Source organism: Neomonachus schauinslandi, chromosome 9 (assembly GCF_002201575.2).
Source record: "Neomonachus schauinslandi chromosome 9, ASM220157v2, whole genome shotgun sequence".
In the NCBI taxonomy this organism is placed as follows: Eukaryota; Metazoa; Chordata; class Mammalia; order Carnivora; family Phocidae; genus Neomonachus; species Neomonachus schauinslandi.
Genome location: NC_058411.1, coordinates 124,491,959 through 124,512,492, shown reverse-complemented (window position 1 = coordinate 124,512,492; position 20,534 = coordinate 124,491,959). Strand labels below are relative to the sequence as shown.

Genomic DNA, 20,534 nt, shown 5'->3' with positions numbered 1-20,534 from the left:
ATCTATATCGAATGGTCTAGCAGTCACATTCAAAAAGTAAACAGAAACAGATGAAATATTAGTATATTTTATTTGATCTGAATATACTAAAGATCACTTCAACATGTGATCCATATAAAAATGATTGACAAGAGAGTTGACAGCTTTGCACTAAGTCTTTGAAATTGCGTGGCATTTGACACCTCCAGCCCCTCTCACTTTGCATGGGCCTCATTTTAAGTCCTCGACAGCCGCACGTGGTACCAGCTCCAGGCTCGCCCGTGGACTTGGTGAAGCATGTCCAGTTGATTCTCTTGGCCATTCCTAACAGCACCCATCTCACTGAAGTCCTGTCCCTGCTCTGTGTTGACCAGGGCCAGCTTCTGAGCATCTCAGCGGCCTATGGCGATCTGGAGACCGTCCGGTACTTTCTCACCGAGAGACGGGTGGAGCTGTCCACCGAGCCCACCGATGACAATCCAGCTGTGGTGGCAGCACATTTTGGGCACACTGAAGTTGTGCAGGAGTTGCTCGAGTCTTTGCCAGGTAAATCCCAGGGCGTGAGCTCCTTGCCCACCTCTCAGGAATCACCCCTTCTTGGGAAACAGACAGATGTTTGTGGGGGCGGGGAGGGGGCGGCTTTCCCTCAAAATACTTGTTTCTTTACACTCTCACCAAGCAGGAGAACCAGAAATCTGGGCCATCAAACTGACAGTCGAGCCACATCCCACATCTCATTCCCTTGAGCTCAGGAGGTAAATTCTTTCACACCCTACTTGGTAAAGAATATCGATCTATGTCCCTTTTTAAAAAAAATTTAATAGATTTTATCCTTAAAGCAGTTACAGATTTTCAGAAAGGTTGATGTGGAAGTACAGAGAGCCCCCATATACCTCCCCCCCAAAAAAGTTCCCCCATTATTTACATTCTGTATCAGTATCATAGAGTTGTCACAATTGAGGAACCAATACTGAGACATTCTTACCAACCAAAGTCCAGAGTTTCCATTAGGGGTCCCTCTTTGTGTTTGTACATTCTATGGGTTTTGACAAATGTATAATATGTATCCACCGTTAGTGTATGACACCCAACAGTTTCACTGCCCTCAAAGTCCTCTGGGCTCCACTGAGTCATCCCTCCCTTCCCCTAGCGCCCCCCACGCCCCCGGCCCTGGCAACCATGGATCTTTTTACTGTCTCTCTAGTTTTGACTTTTTTCAGAATGTCATATAGTTGAGCTCATAGATTTTGTGGTCTTTTTAGATTAACTTCCTTCACCTGACGATATGCATTTAAAGTTCCTCCGTGCCTTTTTGTGGCTCGGTAGCTCATTTCTTCATAAGGCATTACCTTAGCGGTGGTCTTTGGGAGTTAGGATTTTATTTGAACAAGGCCAGCTTCATTGGTGTGCAACGGTGTGGGCCCTGCACTCAGAAGGCCCACGCTTGGTTCAACACTCCACTGTCGCCATCTTGAAATTTTTGATATTTTTTTGAACAAGGGGCTCACCTTTGTATTTTGCATTGGGCCTATAGCCGATTATGTAGCCGTCCTGTCGGGGTGTGGTCCAACAGTGTGCTTTGAGTAGATTTATGCTCAGACTTGGTTCTAAGCCAGTGCTTTCTTCATGTGTCTGGAAGGAGAATGAGGAGAATAGAAATCAGGACCGTGTTATGGTCCACAGGTGTAGATTGGGTGCAGCCAGACCTAGGAGGGCAAGGAGGAGCCTGGGTGCCCCTGAGGGCAGACTTCCTCTCTTCAGGGATCCCCAAGATTAGCTCTGTTGTAGCCCCAAAGTGTCTACACCAGCTGGCTCATGACCTAATTGGTGCAGTTTACATTTATTGAGCATTCACCATATGAGTCTCTCACTAATGCCTTACCAGGCATTCTGCAGAACTTGAGAGACATGGAGACGTTTTAAAAAGGTGATCCCAGATCTTGCATAGCTCCTGGTTAAGCAGAGAAATCAAAGCAGAAAGGAGTAATTCCATGCAGTGTAACCATGCTGACGTTGAAGTATTTACACAGTGAAGTATTTACACATAGAGAATGGTCTTGTCTGGTCTTCATAAGGAGCTGACATCTGAGCTGGGTTTTGCAGGGTGGATAGGAGTTTACTTGGCAGACAAGAGAGGAAAGGGCTTAGGTTGCCCACTTTTGCAGAGCAGGGAGCTTGGCTGGACCTGAGCATGCTCTTGGGGCATCCTATCTTCAACTCAACTCGGGACAGAGTTACTGAGGACCAAAGGAGTCCAGAGCATTGTTCTGGACTCTGCAGGAAGTGCAAAGATGGACAAAACAGTGTGTGCCCCTGTGAATTCCCAAACCGGAGGGAAGGCAGCCACTGTCAGGAGTCTGAGACCAGAAGACGTATGAGACACAACTAGAGAACAAGGGAGGGTTTGAGAAGAGAGATGAGAAGCTCACAGAGGTAGGCACATCACTGTGTAGTTGTGGACGTCATTTAAGGTACGTCATTATGTAATGTCTGGTCTCTGTAGCTGAGCGGAGATGGAGCAAAGGAGGAAGAGAAAGATGGAGACCCTAATGGGGCTCTCTCAGAGTATCATTGGATTCGGGCCTCAGAAAATACATGTAGGAGTTTCATATGGTTAAGAGAGCACCCTTTGGTTTCAAGTGTCTAAATCCTTTAGCTTTGCAGGGTTTAAGTCTTGACTTTGTCATTTACCAACTGTGGGACCTTTTGCAAGTTCCCAAACCTCTCTGAGCTCTGATTTCTTCACATTAAAATCATGGCTATGAAATATTAGCCTAATACAGCCTTCTCAGACGGGTATACATCCAACCTCAACAGAAGTTACAGCATGATGACTGGATTTCTCTTCTCTAGGTATTGTTGCAGTAAGCCAGTTGGGGATCACTTTTTAATATCTGTTTGAGCACCACCTCCTTTCAGTTGTTAATTCTAGTAATCAGAGGGAGAAGAAGGGACATTTATTTAGCATCTGCTGCAGCCCAGGCACTGTGCCAGGCACCCTCTGTGCTGGATTTTCATTTCTTCCAACCTGACCTCACCCCTGTTTCCTAGTCAATTTCCTACCATGGAGGGGAGGGTCCCTCTCTCCGTGCTTGGGAGCACTTGGTTCCGAAGGACTCTCAGCCTCTGGAAATGAGACAATGTTATGATGCAATTTGGAAGTGTCAGCATGGAGGATGAGATCATTTTTCCATGGCTGCTACATCCAAAAGATGTTGCATTACTTTGAACTTGAAGATATTGTAATACTTCAGCCCACATTGTCCCTGTTCCTTCAGTGCTCGAAGTGTTATTTCCTCCTGGAATTAAGTAAGTGGTTCTTGCAGGGAGTAATTTGCAAAGTTTTAGGCTGGGTGGTTAGATCTATTTCTTTCATCAAAGCCTTTTTCTTTCATTTTTGAAAGTAATATATGTACTCACAGATAATTTAGAAATGCATTAAAGTGTTAGTACTCTAAAAACATAACGACAAATAATGAGTTAGAATATATTGAGCCAGGCACTTGACATACATTATGTCATGCAGTCCTCACATTACACTTGGGAGGATGCGTGCTATTAGTCCCATTTTACCAATAGGTAAACTGAGTCAGGGAGAAGTTAAGAAATTTGTTTAAGATTACACAGCTAAAATATTTTAACCCTGAGCTGCTGGTCTCCAAAGGCCATGTCCCTGTATGTAATGCTACTCTGGGGATGAGGTCAGGGCTGGGAATGGGGAAAGGGGTGAGGTGAATAGTCACAATGCCCACTACCCAGAGATAATATACTGCAACACGGGGTAGTACCTTTTAGTCTTATTTCCACACGTGCATTTTTTTTTAATCCAGTTACAGTCGTACCGCATATGCTGTTGTGAATGCTGCTTTTCCTCACGTGGCATTATGTGATGAGCAAGTGGGTTTATAATGATGTGGGAAAATGGCATATGCAATTCAGAGGGACTATTCCAGAAAACACTACCAACTTGACAGAAGCGACTTGCGGCTGGAAATGAGACAGTCTGAGGGGAGAACAGAATGGGAACAACCAAAACCCTTGAGTGGCACCTTCCCTTTGTCCTGTCATCTCCTGCCAGGTCCCTGCAGCCCCCAGCGGCTGCTGAACTGGATGCTGGCTTTGGCTTGTCAGCGAGGGCACCTGGGGTTGGTGAAGCTCCTCGTCCTGACGCACGGGGCCGACCCGGAAAGCTACGCAGTCAGGAAGAATGAGTTTCCTGTCATCGTGCGCTTACCCCTGTACGCGGCCATCAAGTCAGGTGGGTCCCCCCCCCCCGGTCAGTCCCACCCATGGGAACCCTCACACGTTGGAGATGGGGGACTTTGTCTTCCCCCTCACCCCTAGCTCTTAAAGTGCCTGTGTGGAGACGCTTGCAAATTCTGTTATTTGTCTCTCTTTCAAAATGTCTGCACCTTCCCTCATTGGCCCCACTGGCCCCTGCAAGGGGATTTCAGTGACAGGCAAACTGTGGCAAATGGGACCACGGTAGGAGGCGCTCCACAGGGCAGAGTCCCACAAAAAGTCATGAACAGGAATTTGCCACCTCAAGGGAAGTCATAGAGAAGGTCCACCGGCACAACTACTTTTTCCTTCCCGGTTTCACCTATTAGCGTCTGCCATTTTGGACAGCTGTGACACACTCTACATCTGAATGCCATTTTCTGTCCTTTAGGAAACGAAGACATCGCCATATTCCTGCTTCGGCACGGGGCTTTTTTCTGTTCCTACATCTTACTGGACAGTCCTGACCCCAGCAAACATCTCCTCAGGAAGTATTTCATCGAAGCTAGTGCCTTGTCCAGCAGCTGTCCAGGGAAAATGGTGAGTAGCCACTGCTTGTGGATGAATAGATACAGAGCAGGTGGTACATATCTACGATGGAATATTTTTCAGTCACAAGAAAGAAAGGCGTCCTGCCATTTTCAACAACGTGGGTAGACTTTGAGGGCGTTGTGCTAAATGAAATAAGTCAGACACAGAAAGACAAATACCGTATGGTCACACTTCTACGTGGAACCAGAAAAAGCCAAACTCCTGGAAACAGAGAGTAGATGATTTGCCAGGGGCTGGAGGGGACAGAAAATGGGGGGATGTTGGTCACAGGGTATGAATACATTCTGGAGACCTAATATACAGCTCTGTGATTATAGTTAATAATACTGTGCTATATACTTGCAAGTTGCTAAAAGAGTAAATCTCAAGTATTCTCACCACAGAAAAGAAATGGTAATTAGATGATATTATACAGTGTTAGCGAACACTCTGGTGGTAATCATTTTGCAATATATAAGTGTATTGAATCAACAAGTTGTACACCTTCAACTTACCCAATATATTTTTTAAGATATTATTTATTTATTTATTTATTTATTTATTTATTTGAGAGAGAGCGAAAGCAAGAGAGATCACAGAGGGAGAGGGAGAAGCAGACTTGCCACTGAGCAGGGAGCCCGATGCGAGGCTCGGTCCCAAGACCCTGGGATCGTGACCTGAGCCGAAGGCAGACGCTTAACCGACTGAGCCACCCAGGCGCCCCTACCCAATATTTTTTTAGGATTTTCTTAGAGAGAGAGAGAGAACACAAGCAGGGAGGGGGGCAGACTGTTATTAGACATTTGTTCTAACTTTTGTGCATTTCCTATGATGACTCTGTGCAGCTTCCATGTTCTTTCATAAGATTTTGTATTTTATTTATCTTATATTATTTTTCATATTTTTAATGAGATTTTATCATTTTCTTCTTAAAGAACCTGCACCTGCCGTGTTTGTGTCCTCTTTCTTGTTTTTGCCGCTATGTGAATGGATTATGATTCTTTTCCATTTCTATTTCCAACCCAATGTTACTGGTATGGAGAAAAGCTCTTTTGTTTATTTACATTTTATCCAGTCCCTTTACCAACTTCTCTTATTAATTCTAATAGTTTTTAGAAGAGTTCCTTGAGACTTTTAGGCATATGATCAAGTCATCTGCAAATTCCAAATAGGTTTGTCCCTCCTTTTCTAATATTTATATAACTTATTTTATTTCCTGTCTCATGGTATCACTAGAAACTTCAAAAGTTGAATCATCATGAGGATAGCAGATGCATCTCTCTTGTTCCTGATTTTAAAGGTCTTGACCTCAGCAATTTATAGGCATTTGCTGTAGATTTTTGGTAAATAGACTGTTGTTAGATTTAGGTGGTTTCCATGTATTCCTTTTTTGCTTAAGAGTTTTTATTGGGAAAGATTGCTGGATTTTGTCAAATTTCTCTTTGGCAGCTATTGATATATTCAGTTAGCTTTTCTACTTTAATGTGTTGATATAATGAATGATGATGATATATTTCCCTTTACATTTATGATGTTGGACAGTTTTACTTTTTCTCTTTTGAACTTAATCAGACCAGCCAGGGATTTACATGTTCCAGTGGTCTTGTCAAAGGACTTGTTAGATTTTATTTACTTTTTTATGATTTGTTCTGTCTGTTATTTCATTAACTTTAGCTTTTATCTGTACTAAAACCTTCATGTTTTCTTCTTTGAGTATTTTATTTGTCTCTGAGTATTTTTGGGTGATGTGGTTAAGGCAAGGCCCTGGCATGAGACTTCACAGTCTCATCTGGGCTCCAGACCTTCATCTGGTAACTTTACCTCTCTGAGTTTGGTTTCCTCATCTGAGAGGTAAGAAAAATAAAGAGAAAGTATCTGTCTTGGAAGGATACTTGACAATTAAATGTGGTAATAGTTGTAACATTCTAAAACCAATGCCTGGCACATGATAAGTACCTAATAGATGATAGCTATTATTATTGGAGTTCTTTTTTTAGGTTTATTGAGTTAAACATTTTTCTTTTTTCCTCTAATTTTATCTTGTCAGTTGCATATGCAAGTCTTTCATATGTTGTCATTTTGTGCTAGCTTTCTTTATCAGAATCTGAAATACACACACACATAATATGTACACATATACATATTTATAAATATACATATATATGTATATATATACATATGTATTTCCTACTTCTGATTCTTTTTCTAGTTCTTCACATTGTTCTATAAGTTTTTGCTTTATAGGCCTATTTAATGGCTTTATGCCCCATTTTGACTTATTTCATGATGTCAAATACCTGCTTTAATCCTGTTCATACTTCTGTCCTTAGAATTGGAATTGTCTGCTCTTCATATGGCCACACTGCATTCTTTTTCTTTGCATCAGTGTTGTACAGGTTTTCCCAGACATTCATCTTCAGTTTTTTCATTATCTTAGGTGTATTTCTTATAAACAGCATTTAGTTTTTCATCCCATCTGAGAGTATGTCTTTGAGCAGTCCACTCAATTCACGTTTGTGTGGGACCTGCCATACTGATCTATTACTTCCATCTTTTTGTATTATATTTATTGCTATTTCTTTTTTTTTTTAAGATTTTATTTATTTATTTGACAGAAAGAGAGAGAGCACAAGCAAGGGGAGCGGCAGGCAGAGGGAGAGGGAGAAGCAGGCTCCCCGCCGAGCAGGGAGGATGCCCCGATGTGGGGCTCGATCCCGGGACCCTGAGATCACGACCCGAGCTGAAGGCAGATGCTTAACCGACTGAGCCACACAGGCGCCCCTTGCTATTTCCTTTTAACTGTTCTCTTATTCTTGCCGGTTTCCTAGTTTTTAAAGAATTTCCTAGTTTTTTGGGTTTTTTTTAAGATTTTATTTATTTATTTGACAGAGAGAGACACAGCGAGAGAGGGAACACAAGCAGGGGGAGTGGGAGAGGAAGAAGCAGGCTTCCCGCGGAGCAGGGAGCCTGATGCAGGGCTCGATCTCAGGACCCCGGGATCACGACCTGAGCCGAAGGCAGACGTTTAACGACTGAGCCACCCAGGCGCCCCTAGAATTTCCTAGTTTTAAAGAAAAGTTTTTAAAGTTTTTTTTTTTTTTAGATTAAATACCTAGTTTATTTAGGGAAGAATATAGAATCATCTTGGAAGCAAGGTGGCCAAAGAGAACAAGGGCAGGTTCAGCATATCTTGTGAAGTTATCCTTCTAGCCTCCACCCCAGCATCCCTTGGAAGCTGCAAGTGACACTGAACATGCAAAGTTGCGGTGTTTTGTTTGTTTTATTTTTTGATCTGGGAAACCTTTTTTTTTATGTTATGTTAATCACCATACATTACATCACTAGTTTTTGATGTAGTGTTCCATGATTCATTGTTTGTGTATAACACCTAGTGCTCCATTCAATATGTGTCCTCTTTAATACCCATCACCAGGCTAACCCCCTCCCCTCTAGAACCCTCAGTTTCTTTATCAGAGTCCATAGTCTCTCATGGTTCGTCTCCCCTCTGATTTCCCCCCCTTCATTTTTCCCTTCCTACTATCTTCTTTTTTTTTTTAACATATAATGTATTATTTGCTTCAGAGGTACAGATCTGTGATTCAACAGTCTTGCACAATTCACAACGCTCACCATAGCACATACCCTCCCCAATGTCCATCACCCGCCACCCCATGCCTCCCACCCCCCGCCACTCCAGCAACCCTCAGTTTGTTTCCTGAGATTAAGAATTCCTCATATCAGTGAGGTCATATGATACATGTCATTCTTATTGATAGTAAACATACAATAAATAATAAATATCCGCCTCACTTTGTAAAAGGAAATAGCGATCGTGCAGCCCTTACATTTATATTGTGCTTGGTGTTTTTTCCCAACACTTTCTTTCCTACTTGATCGCTATAAGACCCTCGGTAAGAACTGCAGGGAATAGAATCTGTTTTCCAGATGAAAATACTGTGGTTTAGAGACATCCTGTGACTTGTCCAAGGATAGCAACTACTAAACAGTTATACTCAGCCCAGAACCTGAGTCTCCTGAACTCAGGGCTTTTCCCATTTCATGATTCCTGAACTATCCCTCCCAAGTACATCAGTGGTTGTCACACTTTTCTGTGACGGACTCCCTGGGACCTTTTAAAAACACCCATGTTCATGTCACACCTGACACTAACTGAATCTAAATCTCTGATGGGACCTGCCTCAGTTTCGTTTAAAAAATTCCCCCGGTGATTCCAGTGCACACCCAAGCTTGAGAGCCGGCGACTTTGATTTTCTTGGCTAAAGGTTAAAAGCAGAAATGATTGGCATCTCTGTTTGCCACCTTTTCCACAGGGCAATTCCTCCTACATTTGCCAAGATAGAGCATAAAAGTGATCATTGCATTTTAGAAGAAGACAAAGAAAAGACAATGTTACTTTTCTTCTCCTTGGCCTAGAAGAGAAAATGAAATTACAGTGCAGGCTGAGTCATGAGGCCTTTTTGGGCTTCCCCAAAGCAGGTGGTATTTTTATTATTCATGTGAATTTCAAAGGCAAGGGCCTGGCAGTGGGTGTGTCTGGCTGCCTGTGATCTAGAACCTGTGACAGCACATTCCTTGTGGCTGGCAGAAGACAGGGACTCAGGCAGCCCAGAGGGACCCAGCTGTCAGGAACGATGACTCAGGAACCAGAGGTGAGTGCTGTTACCTTCCCAGGTGTGCGGTGGGTCTGACCCGGCATTTGGGTTCCGAAGAGTAGACAAGGGCGGTCATTCAAAGGGTGATTTGCTGCCCTGTGTACGCAGCCTGAGAGCTCCCTTGGCTTGGCTGGCTTTGGAGGCAGTGACCTTGCTGAATTAGTCATCTTGTCTTTGCTGTGTTTATGCTCTAGCCTCCTCCTCCACCAGCTAGGAGGGGTTTTTTTTTTTTTAATGTAATTGCTGCTTCGGTGGAAGCCACCGCCAAGGGAGGTTCAGAGCCTTCCTGCGTGCCTCTGGGTCAGGCATCCCCTGGTCCCCAGGCTGCCCAGAGCTTGCCTCTGCCCACCAACGGGGGGAACTGCAGAGAAGCCCACATCAGTGTTCCCCTGGCAGGAACAGGTGGCTTCGGTTTTGTTGGCATTTGGTAAGGAAGGTCTCCGAGAGCCCACACCATGTGGTCTGGACATAACTTTTAGCAGAGCAGACCCAAAGCCAAGTCGGACCTGGCCGGAGCTGTTCCTTGGCTCCTGTTGGTAGGCGCCCCTCTTGAAAGCTGCCAGACTCTTGCCTGAACATTTTAACGAGACGGCCGTGTTCGTGGCGAGAGCCCTGTCAATGTTTGCTTTGTTGCCATGAGAAATAGCAACACTTTGATGTTGGCGTGCCCAGAAAGGAGCAGGAAAACTCAGAAATGCCAGGAAAGGCCGTCTCAGCAGGTCCTGGAATAGTCATGGTGTCTGTCTCCATTCAGCAGTTAGAGGGCTTTCCGGGGCTGTTGTGAGAGTTGCAAGGAAACAAGAGCAGGGGCTGCATGCTCCCGAGAGCCCCTGAGGCACCATATGGGCAAGCAGCCTTTCCTGGGGGACCCCAAGTGCTCTGGGGAACACCTTTGTCTTGGGTTCGGCCTAACGCTTGGTGCAAAGAGTCTTTATTCCAGAGTTTTATGCTTTCCAGAGCATTTGGACGTACACACATCCCCACCTTCTTGGTCCCGCATGCCCTGCCCACAGCTGCCAGTGTAGAAGGGGTCTGAACCGGTGTCCCCAGGATTCAGTCTCTGGGCAGCAGTGCCCCAGTGGGTAAGACAGAGCGCTAGGGGCCGACTCACCGCCCGGAGCCTCGCCTTGGCACCACTCACTTGTGGGAGAGGAAGAGAGAGCCTTTCACCAGCCCCTCAAAAGTTGAGAAAGCAAACTTGGGACTGTTCAGGCCTCTGCCCATCCGTTCAGCTTTTCTTGTGCCCTGGTGGGGAATTTAGCTGATTATCCCACACGCGTCTGTTCTTGCTAGTTTCCAAATACTGAATCTTTCCCTGCCCTTGTGCCTTCCTCGTTTGGATGCTTTCCCCATGGCTACTCTCCATGCTGTTAATTCTCCTGAGAGCCTGAAGTCGGGTAGCCAGATGATGTGGTAGAACCAACAAGCGAGTACACTGTGTGACCTTTCAAGGTGTTCGTGACAGGCTTCCTCCTGTCTTCTTAAAACAGAATACAAAACAGCAGTGATAGAAACCGCTGGTACTTCGTTCAGATGGAGAAAGTCATGAATGAAACAGAGATGCAGAAAGAGTCAAACTATTATTTGAGTTTAAATGACAAACTGAAAAATACAGCCAGGAAGGAATGAGAACCGTGTCAAATGGTGCAACCGGGGATATCGGTATAGACAATTGCCTATCAATCAGTATAGACATTGGTAACCATACAAATAAATTTCAAACGGGTAAGGGTTAAGCATCAGAAACTCATCGGAGATATTGAGGGGGGACGGAGCAAGATGGCGGAGGAGTAGGAGACCTGGATTTCGTCTCCTCTCAGGAATTCAGCTGGATAGGGATCAAACCATTCTGAACACCTACGAACTCAACAGGAGATCGAAGAAAAGAAGAGCAACAACTCTCTCATCAGAAAAGCGACCACTTTCTGGAAGGTAGGACGTGCGGAGAAGTGAATCCGAGGCGATATTCGGGAGGATAGACGGCGGGGGAGGGGCCTCCGGCGGCCGCTTCTGGCAAGTGATAGAGCCGCGGAGCCCAAAATCGGAACTTTTAAAAGTCTGCTCCGCTGAGGGACGTCACTCTGGTGGCCAAGCGGGGGGTGGAACCCTGCGGGACAGTGTGGTTTCAGGACGCACGGGTCACAGAAAGACCGGGGGTGCCTGAGTGTGGCAGAGCTCCCAGGTAACGGAGCAGGGAAGCCGGCTGCAGAGGCGGAGCCCAGGCGCGGGCTCTCAGCTCGGGGTTGCCATAAACCGAGATCCGGGGCACAGTCGGGCCCCTGCTCCTCCAGCAGGGACCCAACAAGCGGCAGATCCGGGGAGACTCCCCTTCCTCCCCCGGGAGGAGCCGCGCGGGAGTGCGCCGCAGGGATCTGCTGGGTTTGGAGACTCCACCCGGGGTCGGGTGCCAGAGATAGAAACGCGCGGTCACAGGCCGGGTGAGCACGGAGTGCGGCTGGAGACCGGGGAGACGGGAGTGACTGACGGCTTTTCTCTGGGGGCTCACTGAGAAGCGGGGCCCCGAGTTCTCGGCTCCTCCGCGGCGGAGATTGGGAGGCCGCCATTTTCACTCTCCGCCTCCAAAGCTGTACGGAAAGCTCGCAGGGAACAAAAGCCCCGGAGAGCAAACCCGAGCAGATTACTTAGCTGGGAGGGGGCAAGGGCGGGGCAATTCTGCCTCCGGCAAAGACATTTGGAAACCACGGCAACAGGCCCCTCCCCAGAAGATCAGCGAGAACAGCCAGCCAAGACCAAGTTTACCCATCAATGAGAACGGCAGAACTCCAGCTCTAGGGGACTACTGCACATAGAATTCATGGCTTTTTTACCATGATTCTGTAGTCTTTCAAAGTTAATTTTTTTTTTAACTGTCTTTTTTTCTTTTTTTTTTCTTTTTGAATTTTTCTTTTTCCCTTTTTCAACCAACATCTTATCAATCCCTTTTTTAAAAAAAAAAAAAACATTTTTATTTTTCATTTTTAGAGTCATATTCTATCCCTTCATAGTAGTTACCCGTATTTTTGGCTTATATATATAAGTTGTTCTCTCTTTAAAATTTTGAGATAGTTTCTTCTAACAGATCAAAATGTACCCTAAATCTCTAGTATATGGTGTTTTCTATTCCCCTGCCTGATCACATCCTCTCCCTTTTTTTTCTTTTTTTAAATCCTCTTCTTTCTTTTTTCAAACAACTTCTTATCAATTCCTTTTATAAAATTTTTTATAATTTCCATCTTTACAGTCATATTCCATCCCTTCATCATATCAACCCTTATTTTTGTACATATATAAGTTTTTCTTTCTTTAAAATTTTGGGAGGCACTTTCTTCTAAAAGACCAAAATACACCCCAAATCTAGTGTGTGGCACTGATCATATTTGATCACATTCTGGTTTTTTTGTTGTTGTTGTTTTGTTTTGTTTGTTTTTGTTTTTATCTTTATCTTTTTCTTTTTTTTCTTTTTCTTTTTTCTCTCTTTCCCTTTCTTTTCCCACTGCTTCAGGTTTTTTCTGATTTGTTTAGAGTATCTTTTCTGGGGACGTTGTTACTCTGCTAGCATTTTGTTCTCTCATTAATCTATTCTCCTCTGCACAAAATGACAAGACGGAAAAAATCACCTCAACAAAAAGAACAAGAGGTAGTACCGACTGCCAGGGACCTACTCAATACGGACATTAGTACAATGTCAGATCTAGAGTTCAGAATCATCACTTTAAAGATACTAGCTGGGCTTGAAAAAAATATGGAAGTTATTAGAGAAACCCTTTCTGGAGAAGTAAAAGAACTAAAATCCAACCAAGTAGAAATCAAAAAGGCTATTAATGAGGTGCAATCAAAAATGGGGGCGCTAACTGCTAGAATAAATGAGGCAGAAGAGAGAATCAGTAATATAGAAGATGAAATGATGGAAAATAAAGAAGCTGAGAAAAAGAGAGATAAACAACTACTGGATCACGAGGGCAGAATTTGAGAGATAAGCGATACCATAAGACGAAACAACATTAGAATAATTGGGATCCCAGAAGAAGAAGAAAGAGAGAGAGGGGCAGAAGGTATAATGGAGCAAATTATAGCAGAGAACTTCCCTAATTTGGGGAAGGAAACAGGCATGAAAATCCAGGAAGCACAGAGAACCCCTCTCAAAATCAATAAAAATAGGTCAACACCCCGACATCTAATAGTAAAACTTACGAGTCTCATAGACAAAGAGAAAATCCTGAAAGCAGCTCGTGAGAAGAGATATGTAACCTACAAGGGTAGAAACATTAGATTGGCAACAGACCTATCCACAGAGACCTGGCAGGCCAGAAAGGACTGGCAGGATATATTCAGAGCACTAAACGAGAAAAATATGCAGCCAAGAATACTCTATCCAGCTAGGCTGTCATTGAAAATTGAAGGAGAGATAAAAAGCTTCCAGGACAAACAAAAACTAAAGGAATTTGCAAACACAAAACCAGCCCTACAGGAAATCTTGAAAGGGGTCCTCTAAGCAAAGAGAGACCCTAAAAGCAACATAGACCAGAAAGGAACACAGACAATATACGGTAACAGTCACCTTACAGACAATACAATGGCACTAAATTCCTATCTTTCAATAGTTACCCTGAATGTAAATGGGCTCAATGCCCCAATCAAAAGACACAGGCTATCAGACTGGATTAAAAAACAAGACCCATCGATTTGCTGTCTGCAAGAGACTCATTTTCGACCCAAAGACAGCCCCAGATTGAAAGTGAGGGGGTGGAAAACCATTTACCATGCTAATGGACACCAAAAGAAAGCTGGGGTGGCAATCCTTATATCAGACAAATTAGATTTTAAACCAAAGACTGTAATAAGAGATGAGGAAGGACACTATATCCTAGTTAAAGGATCTATCCAACAAGAAGATCTAACAATTGTAAATATCTATGCCCCTAACATGGGAGCAGCCAATTATATAAGCCAATTAATAACAAAAGCAAAGAAACACATCGACAACAATACAATAATAGTGGGGGACTTTAACACCCCCCTCACTGAAATGGACAGATCATCTAAGCAAAAGATCAACAAGGAAATAAAGACTTGAAATGACACACTGGACCAAATGGACTTTACAGACATATTCAGAACATTCCACCCCAAAGCAACGGAATACACATTCTTCTCTAGTGCCCATGGAACATTCTCCAGAATAGATCACATCCTAGGTCATAAATCAGGTCTCAACCGGTACCAAAAGATTGGAATCATTCCCTGCCTATTTTCAGACCACAATGCTTTGAAACTAGAGCTCAATCACAAGACAAAAGTCAGAAAGAACTCAAATACATGGAGGCTAAAGAGCATCCTACTGAAGAACGAATGGGTCAACCAGGAAATTAAAGAAGAATTAAAAAAATACATGGAAACCAATGAAAATGAAAACACAACTATTCAAAATTTTTGGGATGCAGCAAAGGCAGTCCTAAGAGGAAAGTATATAGCAATACAAGCCTTTCTCAAGAAGCAAGAAAGGTCTCAAGTATACAACCTAACCCTACACCTAAAGGAGCTGGAGAAAGAACAGCAAATAAAGCTTAAACCCAGCAGGAGAAGAGAAATAATAAAGATCAGAGCAGAAATCAATGAAATAGAAACTAAAAGAACAGTAGAACAGATCAACGAAACTAGGAGCTGGTTCTTTGAAAGAATTAACAAGATTGATAAACCCCTGGCCAGACTTATCAAAAAGAGAAGAGAAATGACCCACATCAACAAAATCATGAATGAAAGAGGAGAGATCACAACCAACACCAAAGAAATACAAACAATTATAAGAACATATTATGAGCAACTCTATGCCAGCAAATTAAATAACCTGGAAGAAATGGATGCATTCCTAGAGATGTACCAACTACCAAAACTGAACCAGGAAGAAATAGAAAACCTGAACAGGCCTATAACCACTAAGGAAATGGAAGCAGTCATCAAAAATCTCCCAAAAAACAAAAGCCCAGGGCCAGATGGCTTCCCAGGGGAATTCTACCAAACATTTAAAGAAGAATTAATACCTATTCTTCTGAAACTGTTCCAAAAAATAGAAATGGAAGGAAAACTTCCCAACTCATTTTATGAGGCCAGCATTACCTTGATCCCAAAACCAGACAAAGACCCCATAAAAAGGAGAATTACAGACCAATATCCCTGATGAACATGGATGCAAAAATTCTCACCAAAATACTAGCCAATAGGATCCAACAGTACATTAAAAGGATTATTCACCATGACCAAGTGGGATTTATCCCTGGGCTGCAAGGTTGGTTCAACATCCGCAAATCAATCAATGTGATACAATACATTAACAAAAGAAAGAACAAGAATCATATGATCCTCTCAATAGATGCAGAAAAAGCATTTGACAAAGTACAGCATCCTTTCTTGATCAAAACTCTTCAGAGTATAGGCATAGAGGGTACATACCTCAATATCATAAAAGCCATCTATGAAAAACCTACAGCGAATATCATTCTCAATGGGGAAAAACTGAGAGCTTTCCCCCTAAGGTCAGGAACGCGGCAGGGATGTCCACTATCACCACTGCTAGTCAACATAGTATTGGAAGTCCTAGCCACAGCAATCAGAGAACAAAAAGAAATCAAAGGCATCCAAATTGGCAAGGAAGAAGTCAAACTCTCACTCTTTGCAGATGATATGATACTTTATGTGGAAAACCCAAAAGACTCCACCCCAAAACTGCTAGAACTCATACAGGAATTCAGTAAAGTGGCAGGATATAAAATCAATGCACAGAAGTCAGTGGCATTCCTATACACCAACAACAAGACAGAAGAAAGAGAAATTAAGGAGTCGATCCCATTTACAATTGCACCCAAAACCATAAGATACCTAGGAATAAATCTAACCAAAGAGACAAAGGATCTGTACTCAGAAAACTATAAAATACTCATGAAAGAAATGGAGGAAGACACAAAGAAATGGAAAAACGTTCCATGCTCATGGATTGGAAGAACAAATATTGTGAAGATGTCAATGCTACCTAGAGCAATCTACACATTCAATGCAATCCCCATCAAAATACCATCCACTTTTTTCAAAGAAATGGAACAAATTATCCTAAAATTTGTATGGAACCAGAAAAGACCCCGCATAGCCAGAGGAATGTTGAAAAAGAAAAGCAAAGCCGGCGGCATCACAATTCCGGACTTCCAGCTCTATTACAAAGCTGTCATCATCAAGACAGCATGGTACTGGCACAAAAACAGACACATAGATCAATGGAACAGAATAGAGAGCCCAGAAATGGACCCTCAACTCTATGGTCAACTCATCTTTGACAAAGCAGGAAAGAATGTCCAATGGAACAAAGACAGTCTCTTCAACAAATGGTGTTGGGAAAATTGGATAGCCACATGCAGAAGAATGAAACTGGACCATTTCCTTACACCACACACAAAAATAGACTCCAAATGGTTGAAAGACCTCAATGTGAGACAGGAGTCCATCAAAACCCTAAAGGAGAACACAGGCAGCAACCTCTTTGACCTCAGCCGAAGCAACTTCTTCCTAGAAACATCGCCAAAGGCAAGGGAGGCAAGGGCAAAAATGAACTCTTGGGACTTCATCAAGATAAAAAGCTTTTGCAAAGCAAAGGAAACAGTCAACAAAACCAAAAGACAACCAACAGAATGGGAGAAGATATTTGCAAATGACATATCAGATAAAGGGCTAGTATCCAAAATCTATAAAGAACTCATTAAACTCAACACCCAAAGAACAAAGAATCCAATCAAGAAATGGGCAGAAGACATGAACAGACATTTTTCCAAAGACATCCAAATGGCCAACAGACACATGAAAAAGTGCTCAATATCGCTCGGCATCAGGGAAATCCAAATCAAAACCTCAATGAGATACCACCTCACACCAGTCAGAATGGCTAAAATTAACAAGTCAGGAAATGACAGATGTTGGCGGGGATGCAGAGAAAGGGGAACCCTCCTACACTGTTGGTGGGAATGCAAGCTGGTGCAGCCACTCTGGAAAACTGTATGGAGGTTCCTCAAAAAGTTGAAAATAGAGCTACCATATGATCCAGCAATTGCACTACTGGGTATTTACCCCAAAGATACAACTGTAGGGATCCGACGGGGTACGTGCACCCCGATGTTTATAGCAGCAATGTCCACAATAGCCAAACTGTGGAAAGAGCCAAGATGTCCATCAACAGATGAATGGATAAAGAAGATGTGGTCTATATATACAATGGAATATTATGCAGCCATCAAAAGGAATGAGATCTTGCCATTTGCAACGACGTGGATGGAACTGGAGGGTATTATGTTGAGTGAAATAAGTCAAACAGAGAAAGACATGTATCATATGATCTCACTGATATGAGGAATTCTTAATTGCAGGAAACAAACTGAGGGTTGCTAGAGTGGGGGGTGGGGTGGGAGGGATGGGGTGACTGGGTGATAGACACTGGGGAGGTAATGTGCTCTGGTAAGTGCTGTGAATTGTGCAAGACTGTTGAATCTCAGATCTGTACCTCTGAAACAAATAATGCAATATATGTTAAGGAAAAAAAAAAAGAAGAAGAAGAAGGTAGCGGGAGGGGAAGAATGAAGCGGGGGAAATCGGAGGGGTAGACGAACCATGAGAGATGATAGACTCTGAAAAACAAACTGAGGGTTCTGGAGTGGAGGGGGGAGGGAGGATGGTTTAGCCTGGTGGTGGGTATTGAGGAGGGCACGTTCTGCATGGAGCACTGGGTGTTATGCACAAACAATGAATCATGGAACACTTCATCTAAAACTAATGATGTAATGTATGGGGATTAACATAAGAATAAAAAAAAAAAAAGAAACTCATCGGAATATATTTTTAAAAGGGCATTTATCCCAGTTGGAAAAGGGAGATTGCATTATCTTTTTTACAAATTTACAAATAGATATAAAGGTATATCGTCAGAAATAAGACGAATGCTTTATATACTAAAGCAAAATACTTGTAGGAAAATATAATTTTAAAAAGAAATATGGGGGCGCCTGGGTGTGGCTCAGTCAGTTAAGCGTCTACCTTCAGCTCAGGTCATGATCCCAGGGTGCTGGGATGCCGGGATCCTTGCTCGGCAGGGGGAGCCTGCTTCTCCCTCTGCCTGCCGCTCCCCCTGCTTGTGCTCTCTCTCTCTCTGACAAATAAATAAGGTCTTGAAAAAAAAGAAATATAAAAGAGAACAATGGAAGATTTTTGAAAAAAAAAAAAAACTCACCAAAACACAAATAGATCATGGATACAATGTACATGTCAGTTGATCCTTGAATTTGATTCAGCCAATGTTTTGGTTTTTTTTTTTTTAAAGATTTTATTTATTCATTTGACAGAGAGAGAGACAGCAAGAGAGGGAACACAAGCAGGGGGAGTGGGAGAGGGAGAAGCAGGCTCCCCGCCGAGCAGGGAGCCCGATGTGGGGGCTCGATCCCCGCTCAGCAGGGAGTCTGCTTCTCCCTCTCCCACTCCCCCTGCTTGTGCTCTCTCTCTCTCTGTCAAATAAATAAATAAAATCTTTAAAAGAAGAATAAGAAGAAGTTAGGGGAAGGAAACAGACATATCCAGCTGTAGGAGGAAACTGTACCATCCGTGCTCCCACCTTCAGGGTGGACAGCACATAGCCAGGAAGAAGCATGCCTGTGTCCTCAGCACTCAGCACATCACTGCTCCTTGACCAGGACACCCTTCAAATCTGAACCCCACGCAACATCCTCAGGAAGTCTTCTTTGACCCACACACCTGGTCAGATCCCCCTTATATCTCCCAGAGCTTCCTGTCCGTTTTATTTATACACTTAACAAAGTTTGAGGTTGTCTGGGTGATATTCTCATCTAATGTCAACTCCCCCATTTGAAAGGAAGCTTCTCAAAAGCAGGGGATTTAGCCAAGTTTGCTTACCCTGTGTTTGACCCTCCCCTCCCCACCCCACCCCACCCCCCCCACCCAGTGTAGGGCTGGAACAGGATGATTAGATGTGGCATGGATGAATGCATTCATGGATGGATGGATGGTTGAAACTTTATATATGCAGTAAATCTCCCATTTACGTAAGACTTCATAGCTGGCAGAGAACTTTGTCAACTACTTTAATCACCTATATAGTCCTATAAGGTAAAAATTTTTGTCTTTATTTAAAAGTTGAGGAAACTGAAGTTTCTCTCAACAGTAAGCTAAGTAGTTTAGTTAACTGCAGACATTTTATTTCCTGCTTTTTTTTTTTCCCTTTCTCAAATAGATGTTGGCAAAATTAACTTGGAACTAGTGGTGGAATATTTCTTGTAAGCTTCCTATTTTTAAAAGGAATGACTGAAATACTATGGGGGCGGGAAGCATAATGATTTTTTTAAGGAAAAATCCTCTATCTACTTTTAAAATATTTTAGTGAAGAAAAAATGACAAATTTTACTAAACACTTTCTGGCATTCAGATATTCTTAACTATAGAGACCAAACAGATGGTTACCAGAGGGAAGGTGGGTGGGGGGGAGGAGTAAAACAGGTGTTGGGGATTAAGGAGGGTACTTGTGATGAGCACCAGGTGATGTATGGAAATCCTGAATCACTATCTTGTACACCTGAAACTACTATAACACTGTATGTTAGCTCCACTGGAATTAAAAAGAAATTAATTAAAAAATAAAAATAAAGAAAAACTTTGGGACAAAATACTAAAAAATAATTATATTGAATTAGGAGCCTTTGGGGAGTGAGTCTCTAATTATTTTACTTATTTGTCTTATATACATTATTCTATTTTTCTCTTTTTATGTCACTTCCAGAATTTTTATTTTGTAAGTAAATCTTGCATTTCAACATCGTTATTTGGTTTGTTTTTAGCTGTGGCCAAGGACAACACCTCCCATAACTTAAACATTGTTTTTACATTGGTCATCAGATTGTCATTTTCATTCTTAGATTATTAAAGTTACAGTTAAATCTTTTTTAAATTTACTCAATTGGTTATTGACTTTATTATTTTTTTCAAAGACCCTTGAATTGGCTTTATTTATCGACTTCCTTGTTTTGACTTCAC

At 42.8% G+C, this 20,534-nt stretch overlaps 1 protein-coding gene across 1 annotated transcript in view; it reads left to right on the top strand.

Annotated features, from left to right (window-relative positions):
• The window catches only part of LRRK1 (leucine rich repeat kinase 1), a 120,575-nt gene that overhangs the window by 42,058 nt on the left and 57,983 nt on the right, over nucleotides 1-20,534 (top strand). Inside the window, exons 3-5 of the mRNA XM_021680646.1 lie at nucleotides 354-525; nucleotides 4,058-4,237; nucleotides 4,652-4,800. Of these exons, the coding sequence (XP_021536321.1) occupies nucleotides 354-525; nucleotides 4,058-4,237; nucleotides 4,652-4,800 (501 nt within the window). The remainder of the gene's footprint in view (nucleotides 1-353; nucleotides 526-4,057; nucleotides 4,238-4,651; nucleotides 4,801-20,534) is intronic.